Source organism: Littorina saxatilis, linkage group LG13 (genome assembly GCF_037325665.1).
Source record: "Littorina saxatilis isolate snail1 linkage group LG13, US_GU_Lsax_2.0, whole genome shotgun sequence".
In the NCBI taxonomy this organism is placed as follows: domain Eukaryota; kingdom Metazoa; phylum Mollusca; class Gastropoda; order Littorinimorpha; family Littorinidae; genus Littorina; species Littorina saxatilis.
Window position 1 is genome coordinate 44,203,275 of NC_090257.1, and position 20,818 is coordinate 44,224,092.

Below are 20,818 nucleotides of genomic sequence, written 5' to 3' on the forward strand. Positions count from 1 at the left end.
CCTTTTTCATTTTAGTGGTAAGTTGCAAACTTTCTATCTCGAACAGTTGATAACGGAATAGCAACGTTTTCAATCAGCACAACTGCATAACAACCCCACAAAGCTTTTGCATACCAAACAAGTGTTCATGTGTGACAGCGGCGGCCCTTGCTGAAAAGTGCCTAACTCAGAAACGAGAACGCCAGTTTTGCTTACGTAACCGTGACGATGATTTCCGATGGTCTGAGAGTTTGTACTCTCTAACACATGACAGGTACCCTTCCAGTAGCTTCCCCTGTTGTCTCACTGCAGAAATGCCTGACACTGAGTTATGTCTTTTTCTTATGAGTGTGACGACATTGTGTGTGTGCTGATTTCATGTTTTAACTAACTCCATCCTCAATCTTTCCGTTCGATTCACGCAAAACATCCCACTCTGCCATGAAATCAGCCAAGGCTTGAGGTTTGGTATGTGTCAAAGAAAGGAATGCTGTTTAAAGGAATGCTGTTTAAAGGAATGCTGTTTAAAGGAATGCTGTTTAAAGGAATGCTGTTTAAAGGAATGCTGTTACCCAATAGAACATTCTAAAAAGATCTGTTCTATTTCATTTCACACAATTTATCACATAGAAAGAGAGCTATCTTTGAAATGATATGATGATAATCATGATAATAGTTCAGCCATGTAGCGTTTTCCTTTACGACGAGAAAGTTTACGCACCGGTAGGTCAGAATCCCAGTGTTTGTTGTTGGTTTGCAGTTGTTGTTTTTTGTTTGGTTTATCCCCTTGACTACCAGAAATAAATGAGTTAACAAATTCAATAAAAAATAAAATCATATCATACAAGGTAAAACAATTACACCAAAACTGAGACAATGGTGTCCAGGGGAGCCAATCATCTTGCTGCAACTCAAAGGGCAATATTCAGCGGTTGTTTCCCTTGTCAACATGTTTCGTTCTTGATAGCTGAAAGCGTTTCTGCACTGTGGCGGTCAAGGGAACATTACTGCAAGCAGAGAAGGCGGGGTTACACAGGGAGCTGTGGTCAGTTGGTCAGTTCGATGACTCGCCATTGACTGACCTGTCACAACAGTGGCGACCTGTCACAACAATGGCGACCTGTCACAACAATGGCGACCTGTCACAACAATGGCGACCTGTCACAACAATGGCGACCTGTCACAACAATGGCGACCTGTCACAACAATGGCGACCTGTCACAACAATGGCGACCTGTCACAACAAAGACGGTTTGCAAAGAGCTACACAGCGACGTGCATCATGCTTGAATTCAACACTGGATTTCCATTGGTTGAGCCATGCGGAAACAAATCAATCAAAATGTATGTATCATTAATATTAGACACATGGGATTGTGACGGTGGAGATATGTGTGTGGGGGTGTAGGAGTGGAGGTGTGTGGTGTGTGTGTGTGTGTGTGTGTGTGTGTGCGTGCGTGCGTGCGTGCGCGCGCGCGTGCGTGCGTGCGCGCGCGCGCGTGTGTGTGTGTGTGTGTGTGTGTGTGATTTATTATATGTATCGAGCATGCGATTCTTGTGTAAGGACTGTGCTTTCACGCGATGTAATACAATGATGTGTGTATTATGTATACGAGCCATGAGGCAAATGTCTGTGTGTTACACATTTAGACATTACAGATGTATTGAATTAAATTGAATTAAAAAAATTCTCGTTAAGTTGATTGGCTAAGACTCGTAAAAAACAAACAATAAAACAATTATAAATACCAAAAATGGGTAGGTACAGAAATGTTATTTGTACTTTAGACCAAAATATGACATTTGACACATAATATCTCGACAGTCAATGACTTTCTGTCTGTGTGACAGTGACAAAAATACAAATGACGTAGAAGGAAGACGTGATGCTGACACGGTTCGGCCATCAACTCTGCAGTATTATGTTCTCGGAACAGTTATGGGTCCCATGGAAACGAGAAGAAACATGCACACAACACTTCCTCCTCCAGCTCTGTCGTATCATAATCAGCAGCCCGCATTAATCTGATCGATTCAGCCGCGGTGTTGGATTGGTTGAAATTGAGATTTGTTGTGATTTCAACGAATCAGAACCCGCGGTTTGTTCTCAGCCGTTTGTGTTTCACCTCACCGGGGAGTCAAGTTTAGAGACTTTAGTCCAGAATAAATGTCATTGAGGGTACAATTTATCCCGGAATAACATCTCTTAACTCGGCTCTTGCATACCTGAGCGGAACTAGTTATTCATAATCCACATCCATTCAGAACAAGTCGTTGTATTCTTATCAAGACGAATATTTCGTATAACACCATAACGTGTCACTCATAATCCTACTCTAGTCAGAACAGGTCATTCTAATCTGATCTAAATAAAGCGCTCACACTTCTCATACAACAAGAACGAGTCACTCATATTGCTACTCCAGTCAGAACAGGTCATTCTAATCTGATCTAAATAAAGCGCTCACACTTCTCATACAACAAGAACGAGTCACTCATATTGCTACTCCAGTCAGAACAGGTCATTCTAATCTGATCTAAATAAAGCGCTCACACTTCTCATACAACAAGAACGAGTCACTCATATTGCTACTCCAGTCAGAACAGGTCATTCTAATCTGATCTAAATAAAGCGCTCACACTTCTCATACAACAAGAACGAGTCACTCATATTGCTACTCCAGTCAGAACAGGTCATTCTAATCTGATCTAAATAAAGCGCTCACACTTCTCATACAACAAGAACGAGTCACTCATATTCCTAATCCAATCAAAGCCTGTCAATCACAATCATCAAACACCTTCAGAAAGGCATCCATAATTCTTATCCAATCAGAACAATTCATTCCTAATCCTCATCCATCTAATGAGATCATGTCATTGATGATACTGAACCAATCATAATGAGCCACTCACAATCTTCACCAACTTATATCCCTCCTCCAATCAGAACAAGCGATTCATTGTCTTCAGTCGGATCAAGCCATTCCCGGTAAAGATAACTAACATCGCTTTTCATGGCTTGTCGCCCGACGAGCAACACTCGATCGCGTAGGAAAAAGAGCGTAGCATAGTCCTTAGTTACTACTTTTCGTGAAGCCTCCATCTGCTATACGCCTCCTTTTCTCGTAATATGAAAATCGCTATGCTAGGCTCCATTTCCCCTCCCGCGCGATCGTTGCTCTTCGGACGTCTTGATATGAAAAGCGCTGCAAGTTATCTTTCCCGGGCACCTACACAGCAGACCAAACCCTACCGGTAGATTCTACCGAGTATAAAGTCAGTTTCGACGCACATGGTGGCATTTTCTACCCCGTAGTTTGATTAGCTAATGACAGTAAAAATCTACCGGTATCTTAGGCTCCCATTGGCCCACATTCTACCGGTATTGTACAGAGAGCCAGGCCAGTGCAGAGCTACCCTGAAGATCAGCAAATCTATCGATAGATTGTGTTTTTATGGGTTTTAATACGCCTGACACTGCGAGGCAATTTTCCTTGTTGTTATAAGGAATTTAAAATCTTTGAGTCTTGATTGAGCCTTTGAGTCTTAATCCACCGGAAGATTTGAGCGGGTAACAAGTCCGTGTTGGCGTTCCATACCTCCGGGTAAAAAGTCCGTGTTGGCGTTCCATACCTCACTGTACGAGGAAGAGGAAATCCAGGAAGAGAGACTTCTTGCGACGCCGCATTTCGGCCCTCTGTTGGCTGCAGTCGGCTGACCACTGCCGCGTCATGCGCGAGGGGGTCACTTCGTGGAAGGTCACTCTCCTGGCCACAGTGTCGTCACACGGGTCAGTGGGGAGGGGGCGGAGGTGGAAGCCGTCCAGATGCACCGCTCGCAGCCCGAGTCGCTGCAGACACAGCCCCACATACACATCCTCCAGGTGAAAGAACGGCACATCCCGCGACGCTGACACGATCTGATTGGCTACTGCCAGCGTGGACCCGTATCCGGTTCCGGAACAGTAATCCGGGTACTTGTCGTCAGGGTACGACTCGTAAGATGCGTACCTGCAACAATACTGACTTGTGAAAATCCTACTCTGTGTCTGTTCTTTATTCTATTTTTCTGTCTGTCTGTCCGTCTATCTCTATATGTTTGTCTATCTCTGTCTGTCCGCCTATCTCTATATGTTTGTCTATCTCTGTCTGTCCGCCTATCTCTATATGTTTGTCTATCTCTGTCTGTCCGCCTATCTCTATATGTTTGTCTATCTCTGTCTGTCCGCCTATCTCTATATGTTTGTCTATCTCTGTCTGTCCGCCTATCTCTATATGTTTGTCTATCTCTGTCTGTCCGCCTATCTCTATATGTTTGTCTATCTCTCTGTGTGAATTACTCCGATTAGCCTGTCGCACTGTGTGTGTGTGTGCGTGTGTGTGTGTGTGTGTGTGTGTGTGTGTGTGTGTGTATTGAGTATTCGATGTAAGATTGAAACGCTTGAAAGCTCTAAAGAAAATAGCACACACACATACACACACACACACACACACACACACACACACACACACACACACACACACACACACGCACACACCCACTCCCCTACACACTATAACACACACACACAACCACACCCACACACACACCACCCCCTCCCCCCACGTATAGATCAATTGGGGTACATTGGTGCTTCGTTTTGGCCATTTATGTCAGGCATTTTTGGATCAATGTTAATTTTTTCCCTGTATAATGCTGCCCTGCACGAGGACCATTAGGATTTTTTAAGCGAAATGTTTTGTTTGAAAGGCAAATTAATAAGGTGTTCATGGAAACTACATACAGTGTAAATGTGTCCCTTTGCGAGGCCACGTGAGGTGCTTGGTCACCAGGTATAAGCACGGGGAATCATGTGTGAGCACCAGGTATAGCACGGGGAATCATGTGTGAGCACCAGGTATAGCACGGGGAATCATGTGTGAGCATCAGGTATAGCACGGGGAATCATGTGTGAGCACCAGGTATAAGCACGGGGAATCATGTGTGAGCACCAGGTATAGCACGGGGAATCATGTGTGAGCACCAGGTATAGCACGGGGAATCATGTGTGAGCACCAGGTATAGCACGGGGAATCATGTGTGAGCACCAGGTATAGCACGGGGAATCATGTGTGAGCACCAGGTATAGCACGGGGAATCATGTGTGAGCACCAGGTATAAGCACAGGGAATCATGTGTGAGCACCAGGTATAGCACGGGGAATCATGTGTGAGCACCAGGTATAAGCACAGGGAATCATGTGTGAGCACCAGGTATAGCACGGGGAATCATGTGTGAGCACCAGGTATAGCACGGGGAATCATGTGTGAGCACCAGGTATAGCACGGGGAATCATGTGTGAGCACCAGGTATAGCACGGGGAATCATGTGTGAGCACCAGGTATAAGCACGGGGAATCATGTGTGAGCACCAGGTATAGCACGGGGAATCATGTGTGAGCACCAGGTATAGCACGGGGAATCATGTGTGAGCACCAGGTATAGCACGGGGAATCATGTGTGAGCACCAGGTATAAGCACAGGGAATCATGTGTGAGCACCAGGTATAGCACGGGGAATCATGTGTGAGCACACTGGTGGCTGCATGCGGACTTCAATTATTGTGTTGGTGTGAATTTCGTGCAGAACGTGGCTCCTCTGTTTCTACTGTGGCCGTGTGCCGAAACACTACGATCACCTCGGGAAGCGAAGTGCAATCAAACAGGATTGAAAATGTTAGGGCTAATTTCTTAGCCCTATAAAAACTGTTATGCAAACCCGAAGGTTTCCATGAACATACAGACAATCGGAAACCACCAGACCCCATCACAAACAGAACTCTACAATACACTGGTGTTGACGTTTAAAGGCCAACAACTCGGGTGCAGAGTCTGCTGTGAAAGGAGCGGTAGCCTCCCCTGTCACACTACATTCTCGAACCAGATCACTTTGTCGGATATGCTTTCACCCTTGTTGTACGAATCAAAGTTATATCATCGATCTTCATGGAGTAAATAAATCAGAGCAGCTCACCTGTCTTTCTTCTGATGTAAATAACAGTCAACAAATGAGACGTGGGTTTCAGGAAGTGCTGTCGTGACTGTCACTGTCACTGTCACTTTCGTCGGGAATGTCGGATGGGCTAGTTTGCTTGTATTTTCTAATTTCATGATTTGTATATATCGTGTGTGTGTGTGTGTGTGTGTGTGTGTGTGTGTGTGTGTGTGTGTGTGTGTGTGGTGTGTGTGTGTGTGTGTGTGAGCGCGTGTGCGCGCGCGCTTGCGTGTGTGTGTATGTGTGTGTGTGTGTGATATGTTTATTGGAATTTTAAAGCGCTTGGAGCTATGAATCGGGACTTACGCTATAGAAAACTGATTTATTATTATCATTATTATTATTATTAAATGTTAATGATAACGAGAGCAATGGTGCTAATCTGGATGTCATCCTGAGAACAATAGACATCTTCCAGGGCACGAACACATATGCTATCTACCCGCATATCTCGTCCAAATAGAACACAATTCTGCCTTCTTCGAGGTGTTTCTTCAAGTTCCCGAGAAAGTGAATGTGCTTTTCTAACATGTATTTAAATTTTAAGCAAACTAAAGTCTTTCCCGTCAATCCATACCATTACGAAATCTCAATTTGTGCAAGGATTTGCACCAAGCGTATTTCAATAGGATAAGATCACGTTTTTCTCACAGTAGTTCCCATTGATCCGACAGCAGTCAACATTCAATGTTTTGCACAATCTCCACTGCGGTGCATTTGATCAAACACAAGTCACGTGAAGCAGCCATAAAAAAATGATTAAAAAAAAAAGGACAACAATGGAAAGGTAAGGGGGAAATACAGGACCATATTCTTGCCGACTCGACTCGGCCTGATGTCTTGGCAAGGGAGGCAAAAGACCTCTCATTACGCAGTCCTCTCATTACGCAGTTTGGATGAAGAAATAATTTGCATGCATGCCGGAAAAATATTTTCTTTCAAAAAATGCAATGGTCCAATTACCCTCAGTCATTTGGTATCTACTAATATGACAATGACTGAACAGTTGTTGACAAGTACCAATGGGTCTCAAATGAGCTGTACACACATGCACACCAACTCCCCTAACACACACCAACTCCCCTAACACACACCAACTTCCCTAACACACACCAACTCCCCTAACACACACCAACTCCCCTAACACACACCAACTCCCCTAACAAACACCAACTCCCCCACACACTCCCACACACACACAGTTCCCCCCACACACACCAACCCCTCACACACACACCATCCCCCCACACACTCCAACCCTCCCACACACACACACCACCCCCCCTCACACACCAACCCCTCACACACACACCAACCCCTCACACACACACCAACCCCCCCACACACCATCCCCCCAACACACACACCAACCCCTCACACACACACCAACCCCCCACACACCAACCCTCCCACACACACACACCATCCCCCCAACACACACCATCCCCCCAACACACACACCAACCCCTCACACACACACCATCCCCCAACACACACCATCCCCCCACTCACACCAACCCTCTCACACACACACCAACCCCTCACACACACACCAACCCCCCACACACCAACCCTCCCACACACACTTTACCATCCCCCCCACACACACCAACCCTCTCACACACACACCATCCCCCAACACACACACCAACCCCTCACACACACACCATCCCCCCAACACACACCATCCCCCCAACACACACACCAACCCCTCACACACACACCATCCCCCAACACACACCATCCCCCCAACACACACCATCCCCCCATCACACACCATCCCCCCATCACACACCATCCCCCAACACACACACCATCCCCCAACACACACCATCCCCCCAACACACACCATCCCCCCAACACACACCATCCCCCCAACACACACCATCCCCCCAACACACACACCATCCCCCCAACACACACACCATCCCCCAACACACACACCATCCCCCCAACACACACCATCCCCCCAACACACACCATCCCCCAACACACACCATCCCCCCAACACACACCATCCCCCAACACACACACCATCCCCCCAACACACACCATCCCCCAACACACACACCATCCCCCAACACACACCATCCCCCCAACACACACCATCCCCCCAACACACACCATCCCCCAACACACACCATCCCCCCAACACACACCATCCCCCCAACACACACACCATCCCCCCAACACACACACCAACCCCCCAACACACACCATCCCCCCAACACACACCATCCCCCCAACACACACACCATCCCCCCAACACACACACCAACCCCCCAACACACACCATCCCCCCAACACACACCATCCCCCCAACACACACCATCCCCCCAACACACACACCAACCCCCCAACACACACCATCCCCCCAACACACACCATCCCCCCAACACACACACCATCCCCCCAACACACACCATCCCCCCAACACACACACCAACCCCTCACACACACACCATCCCCCAACACACACACCAACCCCCCAACACACACACCATCCCCCAACACACACCATCCCCCCAACACACACACCAACCCCTCACACACACACCATCCCCCCAACACACACCATCCCCCCAACACACACCATCCCCCCAACACACACCATCCCCCCAACACACACACCATCCCCTCACACACACACCATCCCCCCAACACACACCATCCCCCCAACACACACCATCCCCCCAACACACACTCCAACCCCTCACACACACCATCCCCCAACACACACACCAACCCCCCACACACCATCCCCCCAACACACACCATCCCCCAACACACACACCAACCCCCCACACACACACCATCCCCCCCACACACACCATCCCCCCAACACACACCATCCCCCCAACACACACACCAACCCCCCACACACACACCAACCCCCAACACACACCATCCCCCCAACACACACCATCCCCCAACACACACACCATCCCCCCATCACACACACCATCCCCCCAACACACACCATCCCCCAACACACACACCAACCCCCAACACACACACCAACCCCCAACACACACCATCCCCCAACACACACACCAACCCCCCACACACCATCCCCCCAACACACACACCATCCCCCAACACACACACCAACCCCCAACACACACCATCCCCCCAACACACACACCAACCCCCCACACACCATCCCCCCAACACACACCATCCCCCAACACACACACCAACCCCCCACACACACACCATCCCCCCCACACACACCATCCCCCCAACACACACCATCCCCCCAACACACACACCAACCCCCCACACACACACCAACCCCCAACACACACCATCCCCCCAACACACACCATCCCCCAACACACACACCAACCCCCAACACACACACCATCCCCCAACACACACACCAACCCCCCACACACACACCATCCCCCCCACACACACCATCCCCCCAACACACACCATCCCCCCAACACACACACCAACCCCCCACACACACACCAACCCCCAACACACACCATCCCCCCAACACACACTCCAACCCCTCACACACACACCATCCCCCCCACACACACCATCCCCCCAACACACACACCATCCCCCCAACACACACCATCCCCCCAACACACACACCATCCCCCCAACACACACTCCAACCCCTCACACACACACCATCCCCCCCACACACACCATCCCCCCAACACACACCATCCCCCCAACACACACCATCCCCCCAACACACACCAACCCCCAACACACACCATCCCCCCAACACACACCATCCCCCCAACACACACACCATCCCCCAACACACACCATCCCCCCAACACACACCATCCCCCCAACACACACACCAACCCCTCACACACACACCATCCCCCCAACACACACCAACCCCCAACACACACCATCCCCCCAACACACACCATCCCCCAACACACACACCAACCCCCAACACACACACCAACCCCCAACACACACCATCCCCCAACACACACCATCCCCCCAACACACACCATCCCCCCAACACACACTCCAACCCCTCACACACACACCATCCCCCCCACACACACCATCCCCCCAACACACACACCATCCCCCCAACACACACCATCCCCCCAACACACACACCATCCCCCCAACACACACTCCAACCCCTCACACACACACCATCCCCCCCACACACACCATCCCCCCAACACACACACCATCCCCCCAACACACACCATCCCCCCAACACACACACCATCCCCCCAACACACACCATCCCCCCAACACACACCATCCCCCCAACACACACCATCCCCCCAACACACACCATCCCCCCAACACACACCATCCCCCCAACACACACACCATCCCCCCAACACACACCATCCCCCAACACACACACCATCCCCCCAACACACACTCCAACCCCTCACACACACACCATCCCCCCCACACACACCATCCCCCCAACACACACACCAACCCCTCACACACACACCATCCCCCCAACACACACCATCCCCCCAACACACACCATCCCCCCAACACACACTCCAACCCCTCACACACACACCATCCCCCCCACACACACCATCCCCCAACACACACCATCCCCCCAACACACACACCAACCCCTCACACACACACCATCCCCCCAACACACACCATCCCCCCAACACACACCATGCCCCCACACCAACACCCCCTTCCTCACACACACACACCATCCCCCAACACACACACCAACCCCTCACACACACACCATCCCCCCCACACACACCATCCCCCCAACACACACACCAACCCCCCAAACACTCGAACCCTTCCCCAACACACACACACCACTAACCCTACCACACACATCAACCACCCCCCTCCACACACACACACGCACCCCCCCACACACACACACAGACAGGAGACTACCCACCATTTGTTTGAGGTATCTCTGATGACGCGGTGAGGCATGGGACAGGCGCCCCCCAGCCCGCTGGTCAGAGAGGGGGCTTGACGGTTGAACGTGGTCAGCAGGAGGTCAGTGTTGACCCACACGTCGTCGTCCACCTTGAAGAAAAACCTGGACACACACACTCACAGTTAGATTGCTGACAGTAACCCGCCATCAGTGATCACAGTTAGATTGCTGACAGTAACCCGCCATCAGTGATCACAGTTAGATTGCTGACAGTAACCCGCCATCAGTGATCACAGTTAGATTGCTGACAGTAACCCGCCATCAGTGATCACAGTTAGATTGCTGACAGTAACCCGCCATCAGTGATCACATTTAGATTGCTGACAGTACCCGCCATCAGTGATCACAGTTAGATTGCTGACAGTAACCCGCCATCAGTGATCACAGTTAGATTGCTGACAGTAACCCGCCATCAGTGATCACAGTTAGATTGCTGACAGTAACCCGCCATCAGTGATCACAGTTAGATTGCTGACAGTAACCCGCCATCAGTGATCACAGTTCGATTGCTGACAGTAACCCACCATCAGTGATCACAGTTAGATTGCTGACAGTAACCCGCCATCAGTGATCACAGTTAGATTGCTGACAGTAACCCGCCATCAGTGATCACAGTTAGATTGCTGACAGTAACCCGCCATCAGTGATCACAGTTCGATTGCTGACAGTAACCCACCATCAGTGATCACAGTTAGATTGCTGACAGTAACCCGCCATCAGTGATCACAGTTAGATTGCTGACAGTAACCCGCCATCAGTGATCACATTTAGATTGCTGACTGTAACTCGCCATCAGTGATCACAGTTAGATTGCTGACAGTAACCCGCCATCAGTGATCACAGTTAGATTGCTGACAGTAACCCACCATCATTTCAGTGATAAAGCTAGTGTTATTTATTCCTTAACTCCTTTGAGGCATCGAGGATAACTTCTGTTATAACAAAAACAAACAGATACATGTTTGATCACAGCTAGAAAGTGCAATTTGTAATTTTAACAACAACTTCAAATATTTAAAAAATATATGATACAATCTTTCTCAATCTAATCAATAATTAAAATATGAGACAGAGGACGTTAACAAATGCCTGCCTTGAATACCCTCCAGCCCCCACTTACCTCGCATGGTTACAATGGTGTGTCAGCCTGCCTTGAATACCCTCCAGCCCCCACTTACCTCGCATGGTTACAGTGGTGTGTCAGCCTGCCTTGAATACCCTCCAGCCCCCACTTACCTCGCATGGTTACAATGGTGTGTCAGCCTGCCTTGAATACCCTCCAGCCCCCACTTACCTCGCATGGTTACAGTGGTGTGTCAGCCTGCCTTGAATACCCTCCAGCCCCCACTTACCTCGCATGGTTACAGTGGTGTGTCAGCCTGCCTTGAATACCCTCCAGCCCCCACTTACCTCGCATGGTTACAGTGGTGTGTCAGCCTGCCTTGAATACCCTCCAGCCCCCACTTACCTCGCATGGTTACAATGGTGTGTCAGCCTGCCTTGAATACCCTCCAGCCCCCACTTGCTTCGCATGGTTACAGTGGTGTGTCAGCCTGCCTTGAATACCCTCCAGCCCCCACTTACCTCGCATGGTTACAGTGGTGTGTCAGCCTGCCTTGAATACCCTCCAGCCCCCACTTACCTCGCATGGTTACAGTGGTGTGTCAGCCTGCCTTGAATACCCTCCAGCCCCCACTTACCTCGCATGGTTACAATGGTGTGTCGGCCTGCCTTGAATACCCTCCAGCCCCCACTTACCTCGCATGGTTACAATGGTGTGTCAGCCTGCCTTGAATACCCTCCAGCCCCCACTTACCTCGCATGGTTACAATGGTGTGTCAGCCTGCCTTGAATACCCTCCAGCCCCCACTTACCTCGCATGGTTACAATGGTGTGTCAGCCTGCCTTGAATACCCTCCAGCCCCCACTTACCTCGCATGGTTACAATGGTGTGTCAGCCTGCCTTGAATACCCTCCAGCCCCCACTTACCTCGCATGGTTACAATGGTGTGTCAGCCTGCCTTGAATACCCTCCAGCCCCCACTTACCTCGCATGGTTACAGTGGTGTGTCAGCCTGCCTTGAATACCCTCCAGCCCCCACTTACCTCGCATGGTTACAGTGGTGTGTCAGCCTGCCTTGAATACCCTCCAGCCTCCACTTACCTCGCATGGTTACAGTGGTGTGTCAGCCTGCCTTGAATACCCTCCAGCCCCCACTTACCTCGCATGGTTACAGTGGTGTGTCAGCCTGCCTTGAATACCCTCCAGCCCCCACTTACCTCGCATGGTTACAGTGGTGTGTCAGCCTGCCTTGAATACCCTCCAGCCCCCACTTACCTCGCATGGTTACAGTGGTGTGTCAGCCTGCCTTGAATACCCTCCAGCCTCCACTTACCTCGCATGGTTACAGTGGTGTGTCAGCCTGCCTTGAATACCCTCCAGCCCCCACTTACCTCGCATGGTTACAATGGTGTGTCAGCCTGCCTTGAATACCCTCCAGCCCCCACTTACCTCGCATGGTTACAATGGTGTGTCAGCCTGCCTTGAATACCCTCCAGCCCCCACTTACCTCGCATGGTTACAATGGTGTGTCAGCCTGCCTTGAATACCCTCCAGCCCCCACTTACCTCGCATGGTTACAATGGTGTGTCAGCCATCGTAATGACGAGATGGTTTTCAGCGTCAGGTTGAGGTACGAGTCATCAAATCCGATCACAACCACGTCCCGGAAGCTAGCACTTTCATCAACTAACGTGCGCATGCGCATATAGTCTGACGTCACGCCGACGACGAAGACATAGCGGAGGTTGGATGTGTTGTTGCCCGTGACGGAAGTCCAGGTCCGTCTGATGACGTGGCGCCGTGAACTGGCGTGCGGGCTGGAGGGGATGAAGAAGACGATGTCGATGATGTCCCTTGATGATGTCCCTTGATGATGTCCATTGATGATGTCCATTGATGAGGATTGCTCACACAATTGTGGCTGGTTGATGAAGACAGGGAAGGTGGTGTTGAAACAGCCGTCACAGCGCGGCTGGCGCGACGATTCCACGTGCTGTGCTCTGTTGGCCGCGCGGAGGTCAGGCCGACCCGCGCTGGGCCACGCGAACTGCACGTGCGAGCTGAGCAAGAGCAGGCAGAAGGAAGCGAGGGAGAGGCAGACGAAGACAGTCACGTTGGAGTGCAGTTTCATTGTAAAACACACCGCCACCCTTCCGGCAGTCAGCGCGACCACAATCGCACGAGATCTCAGCTTCAGAATCTGAACGTCAAATGTTTTTGCAAGAGAGATACAAGCTTCAGAATCTGAACGTCAAAAGCTTGTGCATTAGATCTCAGATTCAGAACCTAAACGTCAAAATCGGCACCGCAAATGCAAGGGATCTCAGTTTTGGAACCCAAACGTCAAAATCTTCCCCACATGTTTGCACACGTATCATTATCAGCATTTTACAGTAGCCCATTTGGCTTTTTGTTATTGGAATTATGTGCTGTGGCGAATTCTCTAAAGTTAAGCACTTACTGACAACGACATCGGGAATGTATGACATGCACTCAGTCCATGTTTCGAGTATTTGTCAAGTTTGTTGAAAGATAAATCATATAGCGTGTTCCTTGTTTTTGTTTTTTGTTTGGTTGAAATCGTTAAAACACTTCCACCTCGTCCACGGAAGAGATTTTGTTTGTTTGTTTGTTTGCTTAACGCCCAGTCCACCACGAAGGGCGGTGCTGCTTTGACATTTAACGTGCGCCACACACAAGACAGAAGTCGCAGCACAGGCTTCATGTCTCACCCAGTCACATTATTCTGACACCGGACCAACCAGTCCTAGCACTAACCCCATAATGCCAGACGCCACTAGATTGCCAATTTTAAAGTCTTAGGTATGACCCGGCCGGGCTTCGAACCCACGACCTCCCGCTCACTGGGCGGACGCCTTCTAGGCCACCGTGTTGCGGTCACGGAAGAGATGACATGGTCCCAGTTCAAACACTATCTTACATTGGTAAAAGCTATCTTACATATTCTTTTGTGTTTCAAATGTTTTGGTTGAAATATTGAAAAGTTTTTCCCCTCGTTCACGTGAGAGATCACATGCCCCTTGTTGAAAAACTGCCATACATTGTGAAACACTGCCATACATCGTCAAGGACAAAGTAGAAACACTTTTATACCTTTTGAAACTTGGAGACAAACTTGGCATGGAAAACATGTTTTCTGTCACGGTCAATCCAGAATGGAGTAAATCCTGTTTCAAATTGGCGTTACATAGAAAACACGGATTTTGTTGTTCTCCCGGAATGTCAACCATCCTGGTCACGCGTTGTCGTATTAGCACCGGGACCGCTTATCTCCCTTTGTTTATCACATTTTAAAATAACGCTCAGCCTCATTTTCTTAATGAGATGCGACATCGACTAAGCAAACCTGGAGGTATCTTCTTGAACTCTTCTCTCAAAGTGACATGTCTAACGTCACAAGCATCATAAAAAGTTCGAGAAGACGTCACAATGCAAAGAATGACGTCATTTGCAAGTTCTTTCATTTCGTATAGAAACGACAAAGTGTCATGAGAATGAAGTTGGTCTGGGTGACTCAGACAGATCAGCATGAGAACAAGACGTGTAAGGTCCCCAGGCTGTGCTCGGATCGGTATCGTACGTTTTTAACATCAATCTTTCTTGTATTCTGCTTCGTGCGGTTGAGCCAAGACGCTATCATCGGCACACAACTTTGTGTGGTTGAGCCGAGACGCTATCATCGGCACACAACTTCGTGTGATTGAGCCAAGACGCTATCATCGGCACACAACTTCGTGTGGTTGAGCCAAGACGCTATCATCGGCACACAACTTCGTGTGGTTGAGCCAAGACGCTATCATCGGCACACAACTTCGTGTGGTTGAGCCGAGACGCTATCATCGGCACACAACTTCGTGTGGTTGAGCCAAGACGCTATCATCGGCACACAACTTCGTGTGGTTGAGCCGAGACGCTATCATCGGCACACAACTTCGTGTCTCCGCATTTTTCAGTGAGGTTCTGCAGTTCCTCGCCATCCTTGTGCTTTTCGTAGATACATATGTTTGCTTTTTCTGAATACCATACACAACCTGTCTCAGCACAAGAACGACATCAGATCGGTGAGACAGACACGCCAGACACTGTGTCCCTTGTTCACAGGGACAACGTCACTCCGTTGACACAGACACGCCAGACACTGTGTCCCTTGTTCACAGGGACAACGTCACTCCGTTGACACAGACACGCCAGACACTGTGTCCCTTGTTCACAGGGACAACGTCACTCCGTTGACACTGACACGCCAGACACTGTGTCCCTTGTGCACAGGGACAACGTCACTCCGTTGACACAGACACGCCAGACACTGTGTCCCTTGTGGCTTTGCAGACAACAGCAAATGTCATCGTTATCCCTCTTGGTCATCCATTGTCAGCGCCTGTCCTGACAGCGCGTCACGTTATATGTAGGAGAGGGTCATTATTCCTCCATCAGCACCTGAACAAACAAAAGCTTTGAAAAACCGGCATAGATTACGATGATAATGTTAACTCAATCACATAACACTTTAATGTTTACTGATATTATAGCCTTTGCCATTAAAAACGCGACAAACGATCGACGGAGGTTTTTATGTTACTGGTTATAGCAAGCACCTGTGGTTTAGACTTCGTCAAAAACAAAAAACAAAATGCACGGAAAACTCATGCAAGAAGACACATAAAACACGTGGCGTTTCATTGAGTACAAAATTGAAACGAAACAGCTGGAGTTATGAATGGGTTATATTGTCGAGAACTGCACGTGTTTTCCATTATCGGTACTTACAGCTTCAAATCAACACAAGTTGTGGCCGAAGCAACCGACAGTGGCATTGACAGTAATAAAGGTCACGGGTTTTGAGTGAATGAAACGTTTTACTGAATTAAACGCCACGTGTTATACGCGTCTTCTGACTTGAGTTTTCCGTGCACTTTTTTGTTTTTGACGATGTCTAAACCACAGGTGCTTGCTATAACAAGTAACATAAAAACCGCCGTAGATCGTTTGTCGCGTTTTTAATGGCAAAGGCTATACATAACGCGATGATATTGTTTGATCAAACACATCCATGTAACACTATAATGTTTACTCAAACACATAACACCATAATGTTTACTCAAACACATAACACTATAATGTTTACTCAAACACATAACACTAGAATGTTTACTCAAACACATACCACTAGAATGTTTACTCAAACACATAACACTATAATGTTTACTCAAACACATAACACTAGAATGTTTACTCAAACACATAACACTAGAATGTTTACTCAAACACATACCACTATAATGTTTACTCAAACACATAACACTACAATGTTTACTCAAACACATAACACTACAATGTTTACTCAAACACATAACACCATAATGTTTACTCAAACACATAACACTATAATGTTTACTCAAACACATAACACTATAATGTTTACTCAAACACATACCACTATAATGTTTACTCAAACACATACCACTATAATGTTTACTCAAACACATAACACTATAATGTTTACTCAAACACATAACACTATAATGTTTACTCAAACACATAACACTATAATGTTTACTCAAACACATACCACTATAATGTTTACTCAAACACATAACACTATAATGTTTACTCAAACACATAACACTACAATGTTTACTCAAACACATAACACTACAATGTTTACTCAAACACATAACACTACAATGTTTACTCAAACACATAACACTACAATGTTTACTCAAACACATACCACTATAATGTTTACTCAAACACATAACACTATAATGTTTACTCAAACACATAACACTATAATGTTTACTCAAACACATAACACTATAATGTTTACTCAAACACATAACACTATAATGTTTACTCAAACACATAACACTATAATGTTTACTCAAACACATAACACTACAATGTTTACTCTAACACATAACACAATAATGTTTACTCAAACACATAACACTACAATGTTTACTCTAACACATAACACAATAATGTTTACTCAAACACATAACACTACAATGTTTACTCAAACACATAACACTATAATGTTTACTGATACGCATACCACTATAATGTTTACTCAAACACATAACACTACAATGTTTACTCAAACACATAACACTACAATGTTTACTCAAACACATACCACTATAATGTTTACTCAAACACATAACACCATAATGTTTACTGATACGCATACCACTATAATGTTTACTGATACGCATACCACTAGAATGTTTACTCAAACACATACCACTATAATGTTTACTCAAACACATAACACTATAATGTTTACTCAAACACATACCACTATAATGTTTACTCAAACACATAACACTATAATGTTTACTCAAACACATAACACTATAATGTTTACTGATACACATAACACTATAATGTTTACTCAAACACATAACACTATAATGTTTACTCAAACACATAACACTATAATGTTTACTCAAATACATAACACTAGAATGTTTACTCAAACACATAACACTATAATGTTTACTGATACGCATACCACTAGAATGTTTACTCAAACACATACCATTAGAATGTTTACTCAAACACATAGCCTACCACTAGAATGTTTACTCAAACACATAATAATAATAATGTTTACTACCCCCCGCGGGTTAGGGGGAAGAATTTACCCGATGCTCCCCAGCATGTCGTAAGAGGCGACTAACGGATTCTGTTTCTCCTTTTACCCTTGTTAAGTGTTTCTTGTATAGAATATAGTCAATGTTTGTAAAGATTTTAGTCAAGCAGTATGTAAGAAATGTTAAGTCCTTTGTACTGGAAACTTGCATTCTTCCAGTAAGGTCATATATTGTACTACGTTGCAAGCCCCTGGAGCAATTTTTTGATTAGTGCTTTTGTGAACAAGAAACAATTAACAAGTGGATAGATCCCATCCGCCCCCCCCCCCTTTCCCCGTCGCGATATAACCTTGAACGGTTGAAAACGACGTTAAACACCAAATAAAGAAACAAAGAAAGATAATGTTTACTCAAACACATAACACTAGAACGTTTACTCAAACACATAACACCATAATGTTTACTCAAACACATAACACAATAATGTTTACTGATACACAGCTAAATAAGGGTTTAAGTTTACCATCGTACTTATTATGTCATCAAAGTTGGCCCCACTCTACCGAAAGCACACCGCAGACTGGTTATATTATGTCATCAAAGTTGGCCCCACTCTCCCGAAAGCACACCGCAGACTAGTTATATTATGTGCCCCAGCGGCATAATTCTCTTATTGTTTTTGAAAGCACAGGCAAATCTGTGCTGAAGTACAACATGGCTCACCCAGGAAGAAGGTATAATGTGTACGCCAAAAGCGACGAGGAAATATCAATGTAACTTTCCGCCTTTTCCAACAAAGGCTGTGATTTGCACATTATGGCGAAGGTTTCCTATTGTCACGGACGTTCTGGGCGGAACAGTGAGCTGAATAAAACCCGGTCCTTGCTGTCTGACTCACTGGCCACGCAGACCGATACACAGGCAGACTGACAGCTACCAACAAGCAGGACACAATCTAACCGGCTTCACAACGTCCTGTGTGTCAGCAGACAACGGCGAGAACAACCCACCCCCCCCCCCCCTCACTACACCCCCTCCCCGCTATACATTCAGTCCCCAAGGTTATAAATTACCGTTTTCATCTCCCAATCTGCAGTCCCAGCGGTATCGTAAACTGATGACCTTTTTGTGTGTGTTCTGGAGGCCGTACAGTGCACCCCCCTTTTTGTCTGTGTTCTGGAGGCCGTACAGTGCAACCCCCTTTTGTCTGTGTTCTGGAGGCCGTACAGTGTAACCCCCTTTTTGTCTGTGTTCTGGAGGCCATACAGTGTAACCCCCTTTTGTCTGTGTTCTGGAGGTCGTACAGTGTAACCCCCTTTTTGTCTGTGTTCTGGAGGCCGTACAGCGCAACCCCCTTTTGTCTGTGTTCTGGAGGCCGTACAGTGCAACCCCTTTTTGTCTGTGTTCTGGAGGCCGTACAGTGTAACCCCCTTTTTGTCTGTGTTCTGGAGGCCGTACAGTGCACCCCCCTTTTTGTCTGTGTTCTGGAGGCCGTACAGTGTAACCCCCTTTTTGTCTGTGTTCTGGAGGCCGTACAGTGCAACCCCTTTTTGTCTGTGTTCTGGAGGCCGTACAGTGTAACCCCCTTTTTGTCTGTGTTCTGGAGGCCGTACAGTGTAACCCCCTTTTGTGTGTGTTCTGGAGGCCGTACAGTGTAACCCCCTTTTGTCTGTGTTCTGGAGGCCGTACAGTGTAACCCCTTTTTGTCTGTGTTCTGGAGGCCGTACAGTGCAACCCCTTTTTGTCTGTGTTTTGGAGGCCGTACAGTGTAACCCCTTTTTGTCTGTGTTCTGGAGGCCGTACAGTGCAACCCCCTTTTTGTCTGTGTTCTGGAGGCCGTACAGTGTAACCCCCTTTTGTCTGTGTTATGGAGGCCGTACAGTGTAACCCCCTTTTTGTCTGTGTTCTGGAGGCCGTACAGTGTAACCCCCCTTTTTGTCTGTGTTCTGGAGGCCGTACAGTGTAACCCCCCTTTTTACATTTAGTCAAGTTTTGACTAAATGTTTTAACGTAGAGGGGGGAATCGAGACGAGGGTCGTGGTGTATGTGCGTGTGTGTGTGTGTCTGTCTGTGTGTGTGTGTGTAGAGCGATTCAGACTAAACTACTGGACCGATCTTTATGAAATTTGACATGAGAGTTCCTGGGTATGAAATCCCCGAACATTTTTTTCATTTTTTTGAT

The 20,818-nt window shown here is 47.6% G+C and overlaps 1 protein-coding gene across 2 annotated transcripts; it reads right to left on the reverse strand.

Moving 5' to 3' along the window:
* Window positions 1-1,473: 1,473 nt before the first annotated feature.
* LOC138945824 (beta-1,3-galactosyltransferase 1-like) lies at window positions 1,474-19,539 on the reverse strand. Of its 2 annotated transcripts, none has more exons than XM_070317328.1 (4): window positions 19,360-19,539; window positions 13,585-16,477; window positions 10,912-11,058; window positions 1,474-3,992 (listed from the first exon to the last, which is right to left on the reverse strand). In XM_070317328.1, the coding sequence occupies exons 2-4, from the start codon at window positions 14,148-14,150 to the stop codon at window positions 3,617-3,619; spliced, it is 1,089 nt and encodes a 362-aa protein (XP_070173429.1). In that variant the 5' UTR covers window positions 14,151-16,477; window positions 19,360-19,539; the 3' UTR covers window positions 1,474-3,616. The 2 variants fall into 2 exon arrangements, with proteins under 2 accessions (XP_070173429.1, XP_070173430.1); XM_070317329.1 differs by lacking the exon at window positions 19,360-19,539 and adding an exon at window positions 19,168-19,296.
* Between the last annotated feature and the right edge of the window lie 1,279 nt (window positions 19,540-20,818).